The following is a 19502-nucleotide window of genomic DNA, read 5'->3' on the forward strand; positions in this document are numbered from 1 at the left end:
ATGAAAGAAGTGGGAGCAGCCTTGAGACCAGTAGGATGGGAAAATTCCTTGACTTAATCTATGTGAATGCTCTTATTGTTCTCCCTCTCATTGGTGGTAATTTCACTTGGTCCAACTCCAGGGATTCGCCTTTTTTTTTTTCCAAGATTGATAGGTTCCTAGTTTCTGTTGAGTTGGAGCTTCACTTTCCTCCTGTGATTTAGAGTTTGCTTCCTAGGCCCATCTTAGATCACTTCCCCATCACCCTTGACGTAGGGGGAGTTAAATGGAGGTGAACCCCCTTTCGCTTCGAGAATATGTGGTTAAAGCAGGATGTTTTTGGGGAGTAAGTGAAAACCTGGTGGTCCTTTATTCAGGTTATGGGTTTAGGATAGAGACCTTTACATTGAACGTGAATCTTAGAGACCTATGGTGGATGCATCAATTTCGAATCTCTTAGTTCAATCATTGTGGGGTGTCTTGAGAGACCCTTTGAGAAACATAAATCCTCCAAGCTATTAAAAATTGTAGTGGGGATAAAGCACTTGGACCGGATGGTTTCTCCTTGGATTTCTTTTAAAGCACCTGGACTAGATGGTTTCTCCTTGGCATTCTTTTAGGATAATTGGAGCCTTCTAGCATTGTTAAACATGTTTGAGAAGTTTCATAGACCAGGAAAATTTTTCTGTTGCATCAATTCCACCTTTGTCACTCTTGTCACAAAGAAAGTTGAGGCTGTTAAAGATCAATGATTTCCATCCTATTAGCTTGGTGGGAAGCATTTATGAAATCTTTGCCAAAGTCCTAGCCGAGAGGTTTAAAAAAACAATATTGGAAGTTTTTGGTCAGTATCAATATTCTTTTGTAGCTGGAAGACAGGATATGGATGCTGCCCTTATTGCTAATGAGGTGGTGGATGCCTATTTGAAGGAGGGAAAAAGGGGAATAGTGTGGAAACTAGATGGAGAAAGCATTTGATCATGTCAACTGAACTTCCTTCTTATCTCTTAGGAAGGGGAGCTCTGCTGTAGTTGGATTGCTAAATGCATCAAAACCCCTAGCTTCTCTATGCTCATTAATGGTTGCTGCTCTGATTTCTTTCACTCCTCAAGAGCCTTGAGTCAAGGAGATAACTTGTTGCCTTTCTTGTTTATTTTGGTTATGGAGGTGCTTAGCCTTATGCTGATGAAAGCTATTGAAGGAGGGATATTCAGGGGTAGAAATGGAAGGCTTACATAAGTTTCTCATCACTTTTTCGTAGATGATACTATTATATTATGCAAAGATGACCCCCGTCTTATGCTTAATCTTTGATGCATTTTTCTAGGGTTTGAGGCTGTCACAGGTTTGAAAGTGAACGTTGGCAAAAGTGAACTTATTCCAATTGGAGAGAACACCCCTGGGGGGGGGGGGGGGTGGGGGCTTCATTCTTTGTCCTCTTGATTGTTAGATGGGATCCTTTCCCAGTAATTATCTCGATCTCTCCCTTGGAGCCAAATTCAAAGACAAGGGAGTCTGGGACCCTGTTATCAAGAAGTTTGAAAGGAGATTAGCAGGAAGGAGACAAACTCACCCATATCAGGAGCACTTTGACGAATATTGCAGTTTATTTCATGTCCCTCCTTCCCTTACTGGCCTCAGTTTCTAGGGGATTGGAAGGAATTCGGAGAAGATTTCTTTGGGGAAGTTGAGGGGAGGAGTTTAAATATCACCTTGTTAGACGGGGAGTGGTTAAAAAATCCATTTGTTTGGGAGGTTTGGAGTTGAAATCCCTCCTCACTTTCAATAAAGCCCTCCTTGGGAAGTGGTTATGGAGGTTCATGGAGGAGAAAGACTACTTTTGGTGGGATATTATTGTTTCTAAGTATGGGCTTGAGCATAATGGTTGGACAACACACAATAAAAGGGGACATTATAGAGTGGGAGTTCGAAAATTCATTAGGAGAGGATTGGATGATTTTTTTTTTTCCAATTTGTGACCTTTCAAGTGGGAAATGGGGCCAATGTATTTTTGTTTTTTGTTTTTCCCTGGCATGATGTGTGGTGTGAGAACAGTAATCTTAGAGCTGCCTTCCCTTCTATCTACAGCTTGTTTTGTGACAAGAATGCCCCTATCAGTCATCATCTCCTAATCATTAATGAGCGAATTTTCTGGAATATTCCTTTTGCTAGGAATGTGGCAGATTGGGAACTTTGTGCACTCTCTGACTTTTACAAAATTCTCTATAAATTCCATTACTAAAACATCCCCAACAAACCACAATGGGCTTTGGACAAAAATGGTGTTTTCACTGTTAAATCTCTCTACAAGTAGTTATCTTTGATGGGAACTAATTGTAAAACCTCCTGTTGGGTTCACATTTGGATGACAGCAGCCCCCCTCAAAGGTTGCCTTTTTTGTTTGGAGTCTGCTTCTGGAAATATTTTAACCCTTGACAATCTGCAGAAAAGAAGGCTTACAGTCACAAAGAGGTGTTTTCTTTGTATGGCTGATGGAGAATCAGCCAGCCACATTCTTCTCCACTGCCACTGGAGAAGGAACTTGTGGAATTTGGTTCTATCCTTGACTGGACAGCAGTGGGTTACGGCAAATTCAGTTGGAGGGTCTTGGAAAAGCATCAGGGCAACCAAGGAGGAGTGAAAGGTTTCAATCCTAGTAGCTACAGACCTACTAATATCAGAAAACCAAGTGAATTGAGCATTAAAGAGAGAAATATGTGTCAAATCACAATCTCTGATAAATGAATCAGGACATTGAATGCTAGAAGTAATTCTAGAACCTCCCAAATTCTGACTAGAAGTGTGAAAAAATGACATTAAAGTCATCTCCTGAACACCAGTAAATGGAATACAGATCCAATTCATCTCGGAACAAAATCCTTCCCCTAATCCAGGGAAATTATGCTTACAAATAGAAGTGAACCAACAATTACCCCTACCTTCATTTCTAGAAAAACAGACAGAAAAAGAACCAACCAAGAAGTCCAAATTACCAACAAGCATATTGTCAAACAACTAGGATTACCCCTTGACAATCTAGTGGAAGCTAGCGAGATCGAATCCTTATACCTAGAGTCCTTAGATACCATTGACAAGAAACCATCCACGGCTTCTTAGACTCTTGTAACATGGCAATATCAGGGGAACATATATAGATAACCTCCTTAATCTTATGATGCTTAACCTCCTCCTAACATTCTGGCTCAAGACCTTCATCCTAAGACCTTGCTACCTCCCACCTCCCTTCTCCTTTGCAGCCCCACAATTAATAGTCAACACTAATTTTTTCAACTCTTAGTTAATAGTAAATGCTAAAATTTTCAACTCTTTATCCACCCACTCCCCCCCTCCCCCGCCTGAGTAATGACCACCTGCAAAGGCTGACCTTTATGATTCACTAGCTTACACCCCAATCCCTCTAGTAAGATTTATGCATTGATCCCCTGAAAATTCAGACACTTTTTTAACTTCATGAGAATTTAACAACGAAGATGAAGAAGGGATAGGATCAACAATACCTGGACAATGAGTACCAGCCAAAATTCCTTGAGCTACAAGACTTATTTTACCTGAGAGTTTTGTGTACAATCAAAACAATGGTACCCAGAATTGTACAACTCAGAGAAAACATCTGCCCCCATATGTTTGTCCTTTCCATCCCCCAGCCATCACACGCCCTCTCCCATCTGGTTCCTCCCCTTCATCTAGTACTTGAGATTGGCTAACCCATTGGTGGAGGCATTGGAGGAAACTCATCTTCTCGCTCTTGAATTTCATCCAAGAGTAAGTTATTCTCTTTGCCATAGTTGTCCAAGTCCTGTTACAGTTCAGGAGGAAGACGATCCTGCTGAATTCTAACCAAATCCAAACTTTTATCACCAACTGAAACAATATCCATATCCATTCTACCCTTGGTAATTTTCTTAGACAGTGTTGTTGCTACATTCTTATTATTCTCAATCACCTCACCTGCAGTATCACCCTGGCTTAAAATCCTTATTCAAGCCCCATTTGGTACAAGGGCTTCTTCCCAATGAGTTATTATCATCCTTTTGTTGAATTTGCACCTCCATACCCACCATCAACTTACCTTTAATCTCCAGTTGTGCCTAGTACTGCCCCACATGTCCAGTACATAATTGAGGCCATTGATCAACATTGCATTATTTTGTGGCCTGCTGGGAGAGACGAGATGAAGCATCATCCGCACCCTCCTGATTGTGCCCCATCTCAGCCCTCATTCTGCTCGACACAAGTTTCTGGGATGAGTCGACTTTTGTCTTCTGAAGTTCCAGGCCCCATCAAAGCTGTTGGAACCTTAATATCTGACTCGTCAGTCGTCACCTCCCCCATATTGCTGCCTTTGTGTTGCTTTTATGCCTGCCCTAATGAAGCTGAGATTGTTTTATAAACCCATGCTTTGCCAGCCCAAGAGCCATTGTATTAGCTAGCCAAGCAGCTCTCACTAAAAAACCATCCGGCCCAAACCTTGTAATTACCTGATATCTGGTGCATTTCCACCCGGCTCAACCTGTGTTTTGAGCAGTCCATTATGTTTAACCGTGTAATTACCTGATATCTGGTCCATTTCCACCCGGCTCGACCTGTGTGTCATTTGAAAAAAGATATATTCCCCATTTAGCTGAGAATCTCCTGCTCCTAATCTTCTTATTTCCAATTTGACAGACTTCCTTCCTGGATATTCTGGCAAGTCTGATTGGAAAACCTCCATTGTTGGAACTTTTGGCATCTGAGGCAGTTGAAATATAGATTGCTTACGTAACTCCTCCCCATAAGTGCACAATCCATACACACAATTTGCTTTCCTCCCTGCTGCCCCGTTGCACTGAGCGCTGAAGCTTTACTTTCCATGAACGTTCAGATATCTGTTATCTGCCATCGTCATTGTTTTGTAGTGCGGCCACCTGTCTTCCACCTCCAGCCCATTCTGAACTTTCACTGCATTACTTTTCCCATGTGCCAACAATGGAAAGAGAACAACCTAAGTGTTTGACAGGAATAGCATGAAGATTGGTCCCCTATGGATTCTGAAACTCTTTATCCATCGATAATCTGATTGAGCCATCTGAAATGTTTGACAGGAATAGCATGAAGATTGGTCCCCTATGGATTCTGAAACTCTTTATCCATCGATAATCTGATTGAGCCATCTGAAACTGCTAGCCAGCCAAAGTAGTTTAAGTAGTTCTAGAATGTAGCTGAATTTGTTATGCAAGAGTAATAAACAAGGCAAACATCTGGCAGAGAGTTGGTGATATGTAATTGCCTTTCGCCCACTTAATACGAGTTTGATTACTTAACTATCTGCTTTGATGGTTTGACAGAAAACAATCCTGATTACCTGTCCTGTTGTCACAGAATCGACTCCCCAGTCTCTGGCACTTGTTGGTCATTGATAAAGGGCGTCCCCGGGCCATAAGGCTTCCCGCTTCGCGAGGGTAAGGGGAGGGTCGTCACAGTGTACGCAGCCGTACCCCTACTTTTATGTAGAGAGGCTGTTTCCTTGGACTCGAACCCATGACCAATTGGTCACAAAGGAGCAACCTTACTGTTGATCCAAGGCCCGCCCTCATTGGTTGGTCATTGATGCATGTTTTATTTATAGGCAGATAAAACTTCATTGCTTTTATCCTATGTCTGGTTAATTTGTGAGCTCAGTTTAATTGCATCCCTGATGATATATTCTTGTTGAAGGGGGAAAATTTTCTCTTGGAAAATTAAAAATTATGTATATATTTTTTGGCAGGATACAGTTAAATATGTGGAAAATCAGGTAAACACGGTTGGTGCTAGTGTTAAAAAGTTCTATTCGGATGTAATGCAAGATTTGTCTCCATGTTCAGTTGATCCTGTGAAAGCCCAAATGGCTGGTGCAAGTGTTAAATTGTTTCAGCCAGATGAACTGCAAGATATGCCTCCATATGCAATAGATTCTGTGAAAGTGGTGGCGTCTAACTTGCCTTTGGAACAGCATGCTGATAGTGCCTTCTATAAAAAACCAAAAGGAGGTGTCGAGGAAGAGGCTACAATGGCAGACGTCGAGCCATCAACTGAAAACCCCAACATGATTGCCAATGTTTTTAAAGGTATTAGTAATGCTTTGTCTTCCACTGGTATTTGTAATGTAAATTTTCGATCTTCATCATCTTCAGGGGAATTAAAGTAGAATGTTCATATTTGAATTTGAACATAATGAATTAGATATGCATAAACATTCGAATGCAGGAACCAAAGGAAATCCTATTAGAAAGAAGAAATCACCTCCATTCGAGGTCTCACGGGTAACTACCACTCTGCCAACTGATTTGAGCACTGCATCAGCAGTCTATGAACAGGCCTATGAAAATCATGAAGGGGCAGTTGACCAGATAGATACTGCTTCAACCACAGCATCAGTAGAACCTGAAGAGTATGACCCTGAAAAAGGAAAAAATTGTACTGAGATTGTTGATGTGACTGAGTGTGTTGCTGATGCTTCAATTGATAGCCCATCTACTGATAAGATTTTCTTGGTTGAATCTGTTGGGAGCAGGGGAATGGAGTTGAGATTTTCCCCTAATGGTTGCTCTTCGGAAGAATCTAATGGTGACTTCCCTTAGAGCCCTATTTAATATTTGTACTCTCACCTTTTCAGATAGCTCTTTTTGTTAATTTCTGTTTTAGCCTTTGCAGGTAAACCTGTAAATGCTGGGCTTGAATCCATGACAGGGTCCTCTGTGATTAGGCTTACACTAGAGGGTGAATCTGCTCAAGAGGTCTCAATGTCTTATCCAGGTACCGCTATTTGCCTATTAAAAGCATAATGCAACAGTAACCTGTATTCTTACCACGAGGCTGGGGAAATGAGATTTTTGATGTTGCTTATTAGTTATTATTGCAAAATAATCCATCAATAAAATGAATGCAGTTTGTTGACTGGTATGTTTTTTTTTTCTAAATAACCTCGAACAAGGAACAATGGACATAAATTTTTCTTCATTTATAGGGAGAGAATTTTCATTGATGCATTAAATTTCATGTCCTCCCCCATAGGTCAGGGCTGATTGGTATAAATGTTGTGGCATCTATAATTAGGAGTGAGAGATAATATGAGATTGATTTTGGGTGAGGTTAATATTGAAGGATATGCATCAAAATTAGTCTCAAACAACACTTCTTTGACGGCAACTAGGAGAGGAGTTATTTCTCAGCTGGTATTTGAGATGACAAGGCTAACAGAGAGAAGGAAAATAGTAAAAATAATAAGAGTTTTGGGTGATGTTCTAGAAATATAAGAGTCAAATCTAGTCTCAAGTAAGTGTGGTGGTTGCTGATACTTTATTTTTTCCTGGTAGGAAGGGGAAAAAGGTAGGAAGGGAAAAAAGGAAAGTGGTGGGGGAGTGGGAGGTTATAGCATTAAAAGACATTTAGGGTGATAGCTGTGGACATTCAAATGATCAGGGCATCTCAACAATTTAGACTTGATAATTTTCAAAATTTGTTTGATGTGTGAAAGAGAGACGTGGCAAATAGAGTGAAGGATTTCAATTTTTCAAAAAATAGGAAGACTGCAGTGGCGGTAAAAAATTGAATGTTGAAAGGAGTTCAATTCATCAAAATATGGTAGTGGTACCCGGTGCTTAAACAACACCATTGATGATTGATGGACTACATGGTTGATATTAAAGTGTAGGAATGGTTTGATTGCAACAATGAGCGGGGAGGAAAACAGGTTGATGGTAGAGGGTTCTATAGATGAGGTTTTGTGAAAGAATTGGCCTTGTAGATTCTAAAGTGTGAGTGTTGGATCTAGAATCTGTATTTTTCTCATTTAGATTGTGTTTCTTTCAGGTGAAATTGGAGTTGCTGAGAGTTTCAGACTGGTTTTACTACTATGGGCACTTCTTATTTTTGTGGGTGTTAGGTTTCCCCAGTTGGAGCACATCTATGTACGAGAATTTTAGGTGTATTGAGCATTTTAAATACTTTTTTTTTAATAAAAAAATATCTTTTGGTTATTTTGATTTAGTTGTGGCTCATTCTTAGAGTGGTCATCCACTTGAAGTCTATAAGAGAAAGATATTGTGTGGAGAGCGAGAAGACCCAAGGGCTTTGAGACCAATTAATGGAAGGCGACCAGGGGAAATCTTCTTGGATTTTTTACGTGGGCAAGTTCCAGTGGAGGACAAGAGGAGAGGGAAGGGCTTTGAGCCTTCTCTACCTTATGATGAAAGGATTAGCAGTGTGTTGGGGGAGGATGTTCGCATATGGCATAAGATGAGTCAGTGCGTAGTGTTATTATATTGTTATGCAAGGCTATCTTGAGGGTTTTGCATGGGGCATTTGTATTTGTAGTCGAGGGCATAGTTATTAGAATCATATGATTCATGATTCAATTCATACGATTAGTATCAATTCTGCATCAAATCAATTCGAATCTTGCTAGCAAATCTAAAATCAATTGATTCATTGCCAAATCTATCGATTCACCTTGTGAATTTGTTGAATTGATCAAAATCTATCAATTCACGGATTTTGGACCTATTGTATCCTAACAAACTTGATGAGTTTGGAACCCCCAAAGAAAATTTTCTTTGTTTTTATTGCTTTAATTTTTGCATGATTACCTTCCGTCCATTGTTTACGTCAGTTTTGTGCTTAAAAAGAGGAGACAACAGAATATTGGGTCTTATGTTGCCTTCACAAAACCATTCTTTGCTCTTGAGGGAGTATATGCTTTACCATTGAGAAGAAGGGGCAGAACACTCACCGGCTAAGGTGGTACTCATGTTTCGTTGTGCTGTTAAGATTCAAAAGTTAGTTCTTTTTTTAGTATTTTGGTAAATTATTATCAATTTTTTAGGTTAATTTTTTTTTTTATTTTTTTAATCCAAGAAAGAATATGCTTTTTAATTATTGATAAAGACCGAAATTCAGTTCTTTTATTAGTTTTTCTTGATTCCTTCCCTTAAACAGCATAAAGTTCACTATTTTATTAATATTTCCTAGCTCATCCTCTTACTTTTCATTTGTTTATAGAAAGTATACACATGATATATGATTTTTTTTATCATCAAAATTCAAATGTATTTTATTATTTTGCTTGTTGTTTGTAGATCATTATATGCATGTCATTAAGAATTTATTTTGGAAAATTTACTAAATCTTACAATTCAATTCGATTCTCGATTCCCAAAATTGAAATTTTGATTCACGATTCGAATATTAATCTAACAACTATGGTCAAGGGTTGAAATTCCAAGGCAGTTTTTGTTGACAAGATAGTGGAGAGTTTCCACACAAGCTCTATAGATGTACACACACTATGAACCATGTAAATTGTTCATATCTTTTCTTCTCTTTCCCTACAATTTACAGTGTGCGCATAATTCTAGGTCATATTCATAGAAATTAGTATCAGAGCACCAAGTTTGTGTTGGGTTTGCTAGATTTGCATCTTTGTGAGAACAAGGATGAGGGAATAAAATGTTAGCTCGTGGAAAATGTGGGTAACTAATTTGCATGGCTTCTAATAAGAAGGAAACCTAAAAGAATGGATGAAGGCAATGAGGGGATTGAAATTATCAATCATATATGTCTATGGCAAAGAAAATGGTCTATCGATGAGAATGGAGAGTATATATGGTAAAGGAAAGCACCAACAATAATAGAGGTGTTTCTAGAATAGGTTCATACAGAAATCTGGGATGCTGAGGGTACGAGCAAGGGAGAAGTGTTTTTTTAGCTTCATGTTGCTCTAGCAAGGTTTTACTTCTTGAAGTGAAAATTGAAAGTGTTCTCCAAATTCTAGTGGTGGAAGGCAGAGGTTGAGAACCAGATGGGAAAGTAATGAAGTGTCTTTAGTGAGATAATGGGTGTGAGTACTCATAAGATGAGTTTCTAGATTTATGATCGAGAGATACAAGCCAGATTGCATAAGAGTTTTTGAGCTATATCAACTTGACTAATACTGTTAATATGTCACCTTCTATGAAGTTGGTTGGTAAGGTGCTTGAAGAAGTTTGGACAAGTAGGAGGTTAACTACTTTATGTGAGGATCTTTGCTTGCACAACATATTCTCACATTCTTAGTGAGCTTCGATATGAGTTAAAGCCTTAGGTCCAAGAAATAGCATTTTCATTGGCTATGAGTAAGTGGTTAAAGGTTCAGCTTATGGGATTTAGAGGACAAGAAGGTGGCATTGAGTATAGATGTAGAGCTTGTTTAGTTGTGGAAAACAATTTTTTTTTTCCATGTTTAGTGTTCCAAATAATTACAAAAAATCCATCTTGTTTTTAAGTTTTACAAAATAAAAAAGCTTTTGGCACTATTCACTTTTAGAAATTTTTTTTTTTTTATTTCTATTTTTTCATATAATTACAAAAACACCATCTTATTTTTCAATTTTCTAAATTTGTATGGAGTTGGAAACATCTTTTTATCATTTTCTAGATTTTTGTTTCTTTTATAATTTTTTGGAAAATTGGAAAACAAGGTATGATTTTGTAATTATTTGGAAGTCTGGAAATGAAAAATGAATTTTTTTTTTTCTTTTTGTAACTAAATAAAATTTTCATTTTCTACATTTTTGATACAAAAATTTAAAAGCTAGGAAAAAATATTGAGCATTTTTAAAATTCTTTGAAATACTAAAAATAGAAAATGAAAATTGTTTTCCAAAACTAAATAGGCTTGTAGTTTTTGATGACAGATTGGGACTAAGGGGGTGTATGTGGAGTTTGATAGGTTGCAAGACCAACAATCAAATGTTCTCTAAGTTGAATAGCGATAACAAGGGCAATGTGATTGTTGAAATTTAGAGTAAAACAGAAAACCTAATAAGCCATGGGTCTCTTCCTTTATATATAATATATATCATGTACATTATAATGACCATAATACCCTTACTAACTTATTTATATTATATAATGCTAACACACTAATATTACTAAATGACTAAAACAACCATTAATTCTCTCCCTCGAGCTGGACCTAGATATCATGTGCTTCTAGCTTGTTACAAATAAATTTAACACAAGCATCCCCCCTATACTTTGGTAAACAAATCAACAAGCTGCATATTGGACTTCACATAAGTAGTGGTAATGAGCTTCTGCACAAGTTTCTCCCGAACAAAGTGACAGTCAAGTTCAATGTGTTTTATCCGCTCATGGAAGACTAGGGTGGAGGCAATATGAAAAGCTGCTTGATTATTAAACATGTTTTTCAACCATAGAAGCTCGCATGTAGTGTGAGCCATGGCCTTATATTTTGACTTAGCACTTGACTTAGTCACTACAGTTTGTTTCTTATCTTTTAGGAGACCAAGTTACCACCTACAAAGATACAATACCCTGTTGTGGATCTTTTGTCTGAAGACCCAATTTGCATTCTTGATCTTGATATCAGAGGCCTCTCCCAAGTGCACCTTTGAGATATCTCAAGATGCGAATGCTGCGTTTCAATGACTTATCTTCAGAGAATCTAGAAATTGACTCAATACTTGTGAAAGATATATTTGGCTTAGTGACTGTGAGACAATTCAACTTTTTCCAACAAGTCTCAGTTATTGTCCTCGATTGGGTAACAAATCATCCATATTTGGCACTAACTTCTTGTTAGGATCCATAGGTGTATCAACTAGTTGGATCCCAACAGTCCAAATGATCAAGAACATACTTCCTTTATGGCAAAACAGTTTAAATCTACGAGATCTAGATACCTGTGTACCCAAGAAGTATTTTAAAGGTCCCAAATCTTTGGTTTGAAACTTAGTTTGTAGAAAATGTTTTAGGCTTTGACTTGATCATCATAGCTCATGAAGTATGACGATAAAAACATAGTGATCCATTGCACATCGTTGAAGGGCAAACTTGAGTACTACAATATTGAATTGACCTAGGAGATTGTTTTAAAACATATAATGCCTTCTTTAGTGAACACACTAAGCTTGACTCTCCTTGAGCAATAAACCTAGATGGTTGCTCAATATAGACCTCCTCCTCAAGATCACCATGCAGAAAGGTATTCTTCATATCTAACTAATGCATAGGCCAATGACAAGTGGTGGCCAAGGAGATGAACAGACATATTGAGGTAAGTTTGGCAACATGGGAAAAAGTATTTGAATAGTCCAAACCATACACTTGATTATATCCCTTAGCAGCAAGATGTGCCTTAAGACGAGCCATAGAACCATTAGAGTTGACTTTCACTGTATATACCTAGTGACTACCACCCATAAATTTGTTAGGAGCCAAAGAGACCAATTCCCAAGTATCATTGTCCCGTAGTGCACTCATCTCTTCAACCATTACATTCCTCCATCCAAAGTTGTCTAATGTTTAAAAAGAGATTTAAGGAAGGGCAACAAATGATAGAGTGGTGACAAAACAATAATAAGAGGGTGACACGAAGTCATATCAAACAAAGTTGGAGATGGGATGTTGTGTACATACGCGTTTACCATTTTGGATAGTAATGGGAGGATCAATATTGTGGGAAATATGATCATCAAACAAGGGAACCCAAGGCGTGGTAGTAGAAGCTAGAGGGGTCTCTCTTCATTGGAGCCACCGTTGTGAGTACACTTGAAAATTAGGATGATCTAGATGATGAGAAGTACTTAAACTACATTGAGAAACAAGTGGATGACTGGGTAAGGACAACAAACTAGAACCTGGAATATTAGGCATAGGAAGAGACTCATTTTGATCAGAAGCACTTGGGGATTGAGAGTAGTATGGTGGACTCAAAGAAGGTAACATCGGTCAAAACAAAAAAGCAACGAAAAGTAGGACTATAACGATGATATCCCTTTTGAGTGCATGAGTAACCCAAAAAGACATTTTATAGCATTAGGATCTAACTTATCTACCCCGGAATTAGTTAATGAACAAAGGACACAAAATTGAATGTACAAGGAGGTAGAGAGAATAAAGGTGAATTAGGAAGAGAACGGAGTAGGGAATTTTGCTACTAAGAACAAAGGATGGCATGCTATGAATATGATAGCAAGTAGTAAGAGCAACATCACCTCAAAGCCCTTTAGGTACATGCATTTCATAAAGTAAGGTGTGAGTAACTTCAAGGATATGTCTATTTTTCCTCTCTGCAGCCCCATTTTGTTGAGGAGTATGGACATAGGATGATTGATGAACAATACCAAGCTGAGACATATAAGTAGTGAATTGAGTACTGAAATACTCTTTAGCATTATCATTCCGAATTTGAACTAGCAAATCAAATTGAGTCTTTATTTTAGAACAAAAGGCAAAAAATATATAAAATAACTCAGAATGATCTTTTATTAAATACAACCAAGTCATTCTTGGACACAATTGGACTAGGATCCCAAACATCAGAATGGACTAACATGAAAGGGCTTGCTGCCCATTTGGGAAGCAAAAGGGACATGATGATGCTTTCCCAACCAACAAGACTTCATAATCAAGATTAGGCATAGGACTCAAATTAGGAACTAATAGTTTCAACTTTTCCCATAAAGGATAACCAAGGTGACAATGGCTTTGGAGAGGTGTGGCATTAGGAGTTTAGGCGGTAGAAGGAGATAAAAGCTCAAAGTGATAAAGTCTACCAACTTCACATCCTCTGCCCAATAGTCTTCCTCATCTTCAAATCTTGAATGATCACAAATTCAAGGAGGAATATTATTGAACAATTCAAGGATTTGGTAATCTTGCTAATTGACATAAGATTGAAAGGAAACTTGGGAATATACAAATTAAAGGAGGAGAAACAGATTTATGGTCCCAATTCCCTTAACGGCAATGGTGGATTTGTCAACAAGGATAACATGAAGTAGGTTTTTATGGTACTAGAGAGTAGAGAAGAAATTAGATATACCTGTGATAGAATCAGTGGCTGTGGAATCTATAAACGCAGGGCTAGGATGAGAAGTATTGGATGACATGAAAGCTGTAGGGCTGTCTAGGCGAGGGATGCAATGGGTAAAGAAGCTTGTTGGGACACCCGATATTGCTAGAATTTGGTAAACTCTTCCTTTAACATAGATATAGTACGTTGCTTCCTACTTGGGCCTTAATGTGTGGAGTCTGTGGTGGTTGCATTGGCAACACAAAAAGGTTTATTGTGGAATAGTATGGTCTTCTTGTCAACAATGAGCGCACTTGCGAGGAGTGCCTCTACCTTGTTCATCTTGTCCACTATGGCCACTCAAACCACCTCAATAAATTCTGAAGTTGCTTGAATGTGTACTCAAGGAAGCATGAAAGATGAGAGAATAAACATTGGCAAATGATGGCAACTTTGCACTACCAAATATTCAAGACTGGGACTGCTTCAAACTTGGGTTGCAAACCTGCTAGAACCCGAAAAACTGTCATTTGCTCCCTTTGCTTTTGCATCTTGTCATTGGTTGCATGATGTTGAGCTCCTTATGAATAAGCTTCATCTTTGCAAAATACCTTAGTAACACTCTTATCCCCCTGTTGTAACTAAAAGTACAGACGTGTAATGTTATTGGAACAAAATAGCTTGACATTATCTCAAATCTCCTTGCATGCATTCAGATGCTTGAATATATGTCCAATTTTGGGTTTCGTAGAGTTCCTCAAAAGGGAAACAATCAAAATACTTCCTGAGTCCACTCTTCTTTTCTTTTCTCATAAGAGGGTCCAAATTGGAATACGTGATCAGATTTTCCTAAACCTGTTAAATAGAGTCTAGTTGTCTTAGACCACGAAACAATGTTCTTTCTTTTTAAATTTTCGGTTGTTATTTGTGGCAGTGATGAAGGAAACATTTTTGGGATTCATAGACTCCATCCCAACACACAAATTAAACCAATGTCAAACAAGAGGAACAATCGGACTAATCGGAACAACCATGAACAAGGTCAACCATGAAAACAACCACAAATGAGGCACCTGCAACCTAATATAACATTGTCATAGCTCCACAAAATCAATGTTGAATGCTGCCACTACTTCGAGAGACTCACCCATGGACTTTACTAATTTTGAACAATCACACAGGATTGCCACGAGTGCATGGTTGAAAAAGGTTAGATTTTTTAGCAAAAAATGTGCCCAATAGCTTGATATTATGGTCTATGGAAGTAATCAAGACATTTTGCAGACAAAATGCTGAAAGAGATAGCTGGAAAGTGTGTCATGCGCCGATGCATGGGGTTGGCAGAACTGGCTGTTGGCCAGCACGTGGGGGTGCGTGAAGAGGTTTCCTGCGGTAGGTTTTTCAGCTCTATAGATTGGAGGGTTCTGTTGTTAATTATGTGGTTGGTTTTGTAAAATATGGAAGGGTTTTGAAGGTTTTGAGAAGGGCCGCGAAGGCCAGGGAATTTTCCAGCGACTGTTTCCGGAAATTTTTGGACTTGTTTCTAAGCTATAGGAGTGTGGTTGATCCTCCTATACTGATTGATTTGCATAGGATGGTTAGGTTTAGGGTTTGGTTTGGTGGTGGTAGTTGGGTTTAGGTTGGATCTTGCTCTGATGTCATGTTGAGATGTGGAGTAAAACCGAAGACTTAACAGTGCGATAGGTTCATTCCTCTATTTATAATATATATCAAGTACATTCTAATGACCATAATACCCTTACTAAGTCTCACTTATTAACATGAAACTAACAAAATAATAATACTAAATGACTGAAAAACCATTGACAATGATGATTATAGTACTACAAGAAAATACGCCTCCTGAGTATGATGTCTTTGGCCTTGGAGACTAGCAGTAAGTTTCAAGTCCAAAGAAAAATAGATAGACGGGAGCTATGGTGGAAGAGGTGGAGTCTTTGCATAAAAATTAGACTTGGAACAAGCGGAGCTTCATAAGAAAAGGAAGGCTGTGGGCTGCAGGAAAAAAGTTGATGGGTGCAAGAAGAGTTCATTCTTCCCAATTGCGCGACATATCTCCATTCAAGTGTTATTGGCTTCGACAACTAAGTTTGTGCTAGAGTTGAGCATTTAAAACAATATTCATTCACCGCAACTTACAAGGAGCTCAAGAAGAACCATGCCAAGTTGAAGCAAATCATTGTATAGCTTGAAATGATACTCAAGGCCATGGCACAAGCGCTTTGATTTGCACATGATGAGCATTAGATATACATGTTGTGAGTATGACCAGTGTGTTCAATTTAGAGCTATGTTTGATGACCCAATAGAGAAAACTAGTGTTAGTCACTTAATATTTTGTCGACCCAGAAATTTGAGTTGGAAATATTTATGGAGGCAGAAAATTTGGAAATCTTTGGGCATCTCAAAGGACATACATGGAAAAGGTCTTAGGAGAGGTTTAGCATGCGTAATGTTAAGTCAGTTTCTACTCCATTGGCAAATTATTTTAGATTTATTTTCAGCGTTTGTCCACAGTCAGGCATGGTTTGAATGGGTCTGCATACCGAACAGGTGGGTTAACTGGTGGTGTGTGTATATACGTATGTGTATGTATGTCTGTGTGTGAAACTAATCCAGACAATAAATATTCCAGACTTTAAAGTTTAAACTTAAATTGATAGACATCAGTTTCCATTCATATGCAAAAACAGTTCCATTCTTAATTTAAATAGCTGAATTGATCATATCAAGCTTTCCATTTTTTCCTTCCTTTTGGAAAGCAAAGCAAGATGGAGCATATTTAATAAATATTCGGCGGAGCTGTGGCGGTTTAGGGATTTAGACTTTTTGTGCCATTGATCTACATTCATGTTAGGACAAATACGTTGCAGTTAGTTTTTGCATGATACAGAAGTTGATTGCTTTTGAGATATAAGGAGAAGTTCTTGCATTGTTTGAACTTGCTTATGCAATTTGCTAAATCAACAATCTAATACTTTAGGTGCGGGTACAAGTTTAAAAAGTCCCCAAGGGTTCAATATTTGCCAATGGTAGAGATTGTTGAATTATTGCTCATATTTATAGAAGTAATCTACTTGGGCTTTGAGCCCTGCATAAGTAAAACCTTTTTTTGATGGTGAGAAGGCCCTGTGGTGTTGTATTTTTGAATCTGAGGATATTTTGAGGTTTTTCGAATGGGGGCTATTTATATTCTTAGCCGAGGGGTAAAAGTTTGAAACCTTAAGGTTGTTTTTGTTCACAATATGGTGGATATTTTTGCAGGAGCTGCGATAATGTATGCATATGACCAAAACTCATAAATTCCTCTGTTTATTTTTTGTACTTTTTTTCATGTTGTCTTGTCTGCACATCTATATTCCTAGGTTGTGTTCGCCCCCAAAAAAATGATTTAAATGTTAACAATACAGTAATTTCGCTGAACAAATTTCCAGATCTGTATTTGCTTCCTCTGTTCGATGACAGGCATTTTGTCTTTTATTTTGTTTGTGTACTTCTGTTGCGTAAGGTCAAGTACATGATTTGCAGCTATGACTGGCAAACAGGCAAAGGTTTCTGTTGGTTAGATTTGGGGTTTGTAGTCACATAAGCTGAATTCGTGTAGTCCGAGTTTGGGGGAAAATTGAAATAGAAAATTAAGCCCAATTACTTAAAGTAGGGCATGGCCTGACAGTAGAACCTCACTTGTTTTTGTTTTAGTTTTCTAGTGGTTCAGCTGTATCGCAAAATGCCAGAAAATCTGGAATAGAGAACTTGTAGAGGTGACTGCAGCTTGATGTTGTGTTGTTGCAATGGCTGTGTTAAAGAGATACTAGACCAAGTCAGAATCAGTCAGCCTAAAGGGTTCGAGGTCGTAGTTTGTGTTTGTGAATAAATTGATGAGTTGGATTGGGAATTTTTGTTAAAGCAAAAAGTGAAAAAAGAGAAATTATTTAGAGAAATAGAGAGAAGTAAAGTGTGTCTGCAGATGTACCTCCAGTTGTCTTTGGGCATTTGGTATAAACAGCAGAGGGAGTTTGAAATATGAGACGAAGAGTTGAGGCATGGTTTCCATTGGCAGAAAGTTTGAACGCATCTAATTATTTCTCTTAAATCCTAGGTCCTCTGTTATGAATTCTCTCTCTCAGTGCACAAGCATACACTTGCTCCACTTTTTTTTGATATATTGTTATTTTTTTTAAAAATATTTTTTTTGGTCAAATTTTGAAGAAAAATTGGAGAACCTGGGTGCTGAATCTACTGAGAGTTATGGAGTTATTATGCCTGGAGTCGACCCTGTTGAACTTCTTGATAAGGTAAAACTCGAGGAAAGCTGTGTTATGGTTTATGCTGACAAATCTTGTTTGGTTTCTCAAAGGGAAAGCAAACGCAGGTCATACAAGGTACTCTCTCTCTCTCTCTCTCTGTTCGTGTGTGCACACGTGCATGTTGACTCAATAATTGAGAATTCTTTCCCAGAAAAAGATTCGGGACACTTTTTCAACAAAGTCGAAGTCAGACAGGAAGCAGGAGTATGAGCAGCTTGCAGTACAGTATAGGGAAATTGATACGGCATCTAAACAACAGAGTGCTGACAGTATGATGCCACATCTTACCATGGTTTCAGACAGGCACAAACTCGAGGCACATGATTTCTTTGAATCTGAGTGGGAGCTTCTCTAGAAGTTATGTTTACGAGCCTGTGTAAATAAACATTTAGCCTAACTGCCTACTTCCATAGTCTCCCACATGTTAATGATGCTAGTAAATAATTTAGGAAATTGTGAGCCACCATATCTGTGGGGGTGTACATGATATCCTTCTATCCATAAATCCACTGAATTTACAAATATGATGCAAATCCATTTACTGTTAATCCTACTGCAGTCCTTTTCATGGAATGCCTTTCTTTTCTTTTCTTCACCCCCCTCCCCATAGTTAATACCTCTGTTTTTGAACCAGCATTTGGTCCTGGAGTATGTGTCGGTGTGACCTCGTCCTCTTCATTGCTTATGATCTTGTTTATTTATTTACTTTTTCCTTCTGGTGTTTGTTTTAGCCTACTGTTGGATAGAATACAGGGAAATCAGGAATTCCTGAATGATCCTTGTGCTGTCTCTGGGAGCTCCCGGTTCTAGTTTTGGGTTTGGAGAAAATATAATATGAACTTGTACCTGAGTTCATCGGATCTTTGTATAATTCAGGAAATTAAGTTCAGAAATTCATACCATCAAATCTAGTATTATAGATCTTGCTAAATCTTTCTTGGTATTGTATTTCAAAGATGACAAAAGGCATCAATCCTTTTTGAGTTATGGTGTGGCAAAACAATATATAGGTCTTATGATATTTTTAAAATTTTATTTTCATTTGGGTCTGACAGAAAGAAGTGGGCATTCTTTGATGTTTTAAGGATCTTATGGGTTTATCTTGGGGTTTGTCAAAAAAATGTACCGTCTTTCTTAATATTTGGTAAAATGATCAGTGGGGATAGAGTACAAGTGTTTTAAAAGAAAATAACTCAAGACATTCATGGAATTTTTGATAACATCTGCGCGATTTTGTTAATCATTAGGCAGGTATATAAGATTTTTAAAATCTCAAGAAATATTTAGGGTTTGAAATTAGTACCCTGTTGAATTTCGAGTTGCAGTTTCCAGTTGACTGAAGGCGGGAAATATGCCCA

At 38.1% G+C, this 19502-nt stretch overlaps 1 protein-coding gene across 10 annotated transcripts in view; it reads left to right on the forward strand.

Annotated features, from left to right (window-relative positions):
- The window catches only part of LOC131149681 (uncharacterized), a 31746-nt gene extending 13029 nt beyond the window's left edge, over nt 1-18717 (forward strand). For 2 of the 10 annotated variants that reach the window (XM_058100340.1, XM_058100339.1), the window contains exons 3-7: nt 5747-6086; nt 6226-6585; nt 6664-6774; nt 18047-18219; nt 18296-18717. In XM_058100340.1, coding sequence (XP_057956323.1) covers nt 5747-6086; nt 6226-6585; nt 6664-6774; nt 18047-18219; nt 18296-18499 — 1188 coding nt within the window. In that variant the 3' untranslated portion in view covers nt 18500-18717. The remainder of the gene's footprint in view (nt 1-5746; nt 6087-6225; nt 6586-6663; nt 6775-18046; nt 18220-18295) is intronic. The other 8 variants (XM_058100342.1, XM_058100341.1, XM_058100344.1 and 5 more) reach the window with 4 other exon arrangements.
- The last annotated feature ends 785 nt before the right edge of the window (nt 18718-19502 follow it).

Source organism: Malania oleifera, chromosome 2 (assembly GCF_029873635.1).
Source record: "Malania oleifera isolate guangnan ecotype guangnan chromosome 2, ASM2987363v1, whole genome shotgun sequence".
NCBI lineage: Eukaryota > Viridiplantae > Streptophyta > Magnoliopsida > Santalales > Ximeniaceae > Malania > Malania oleifera.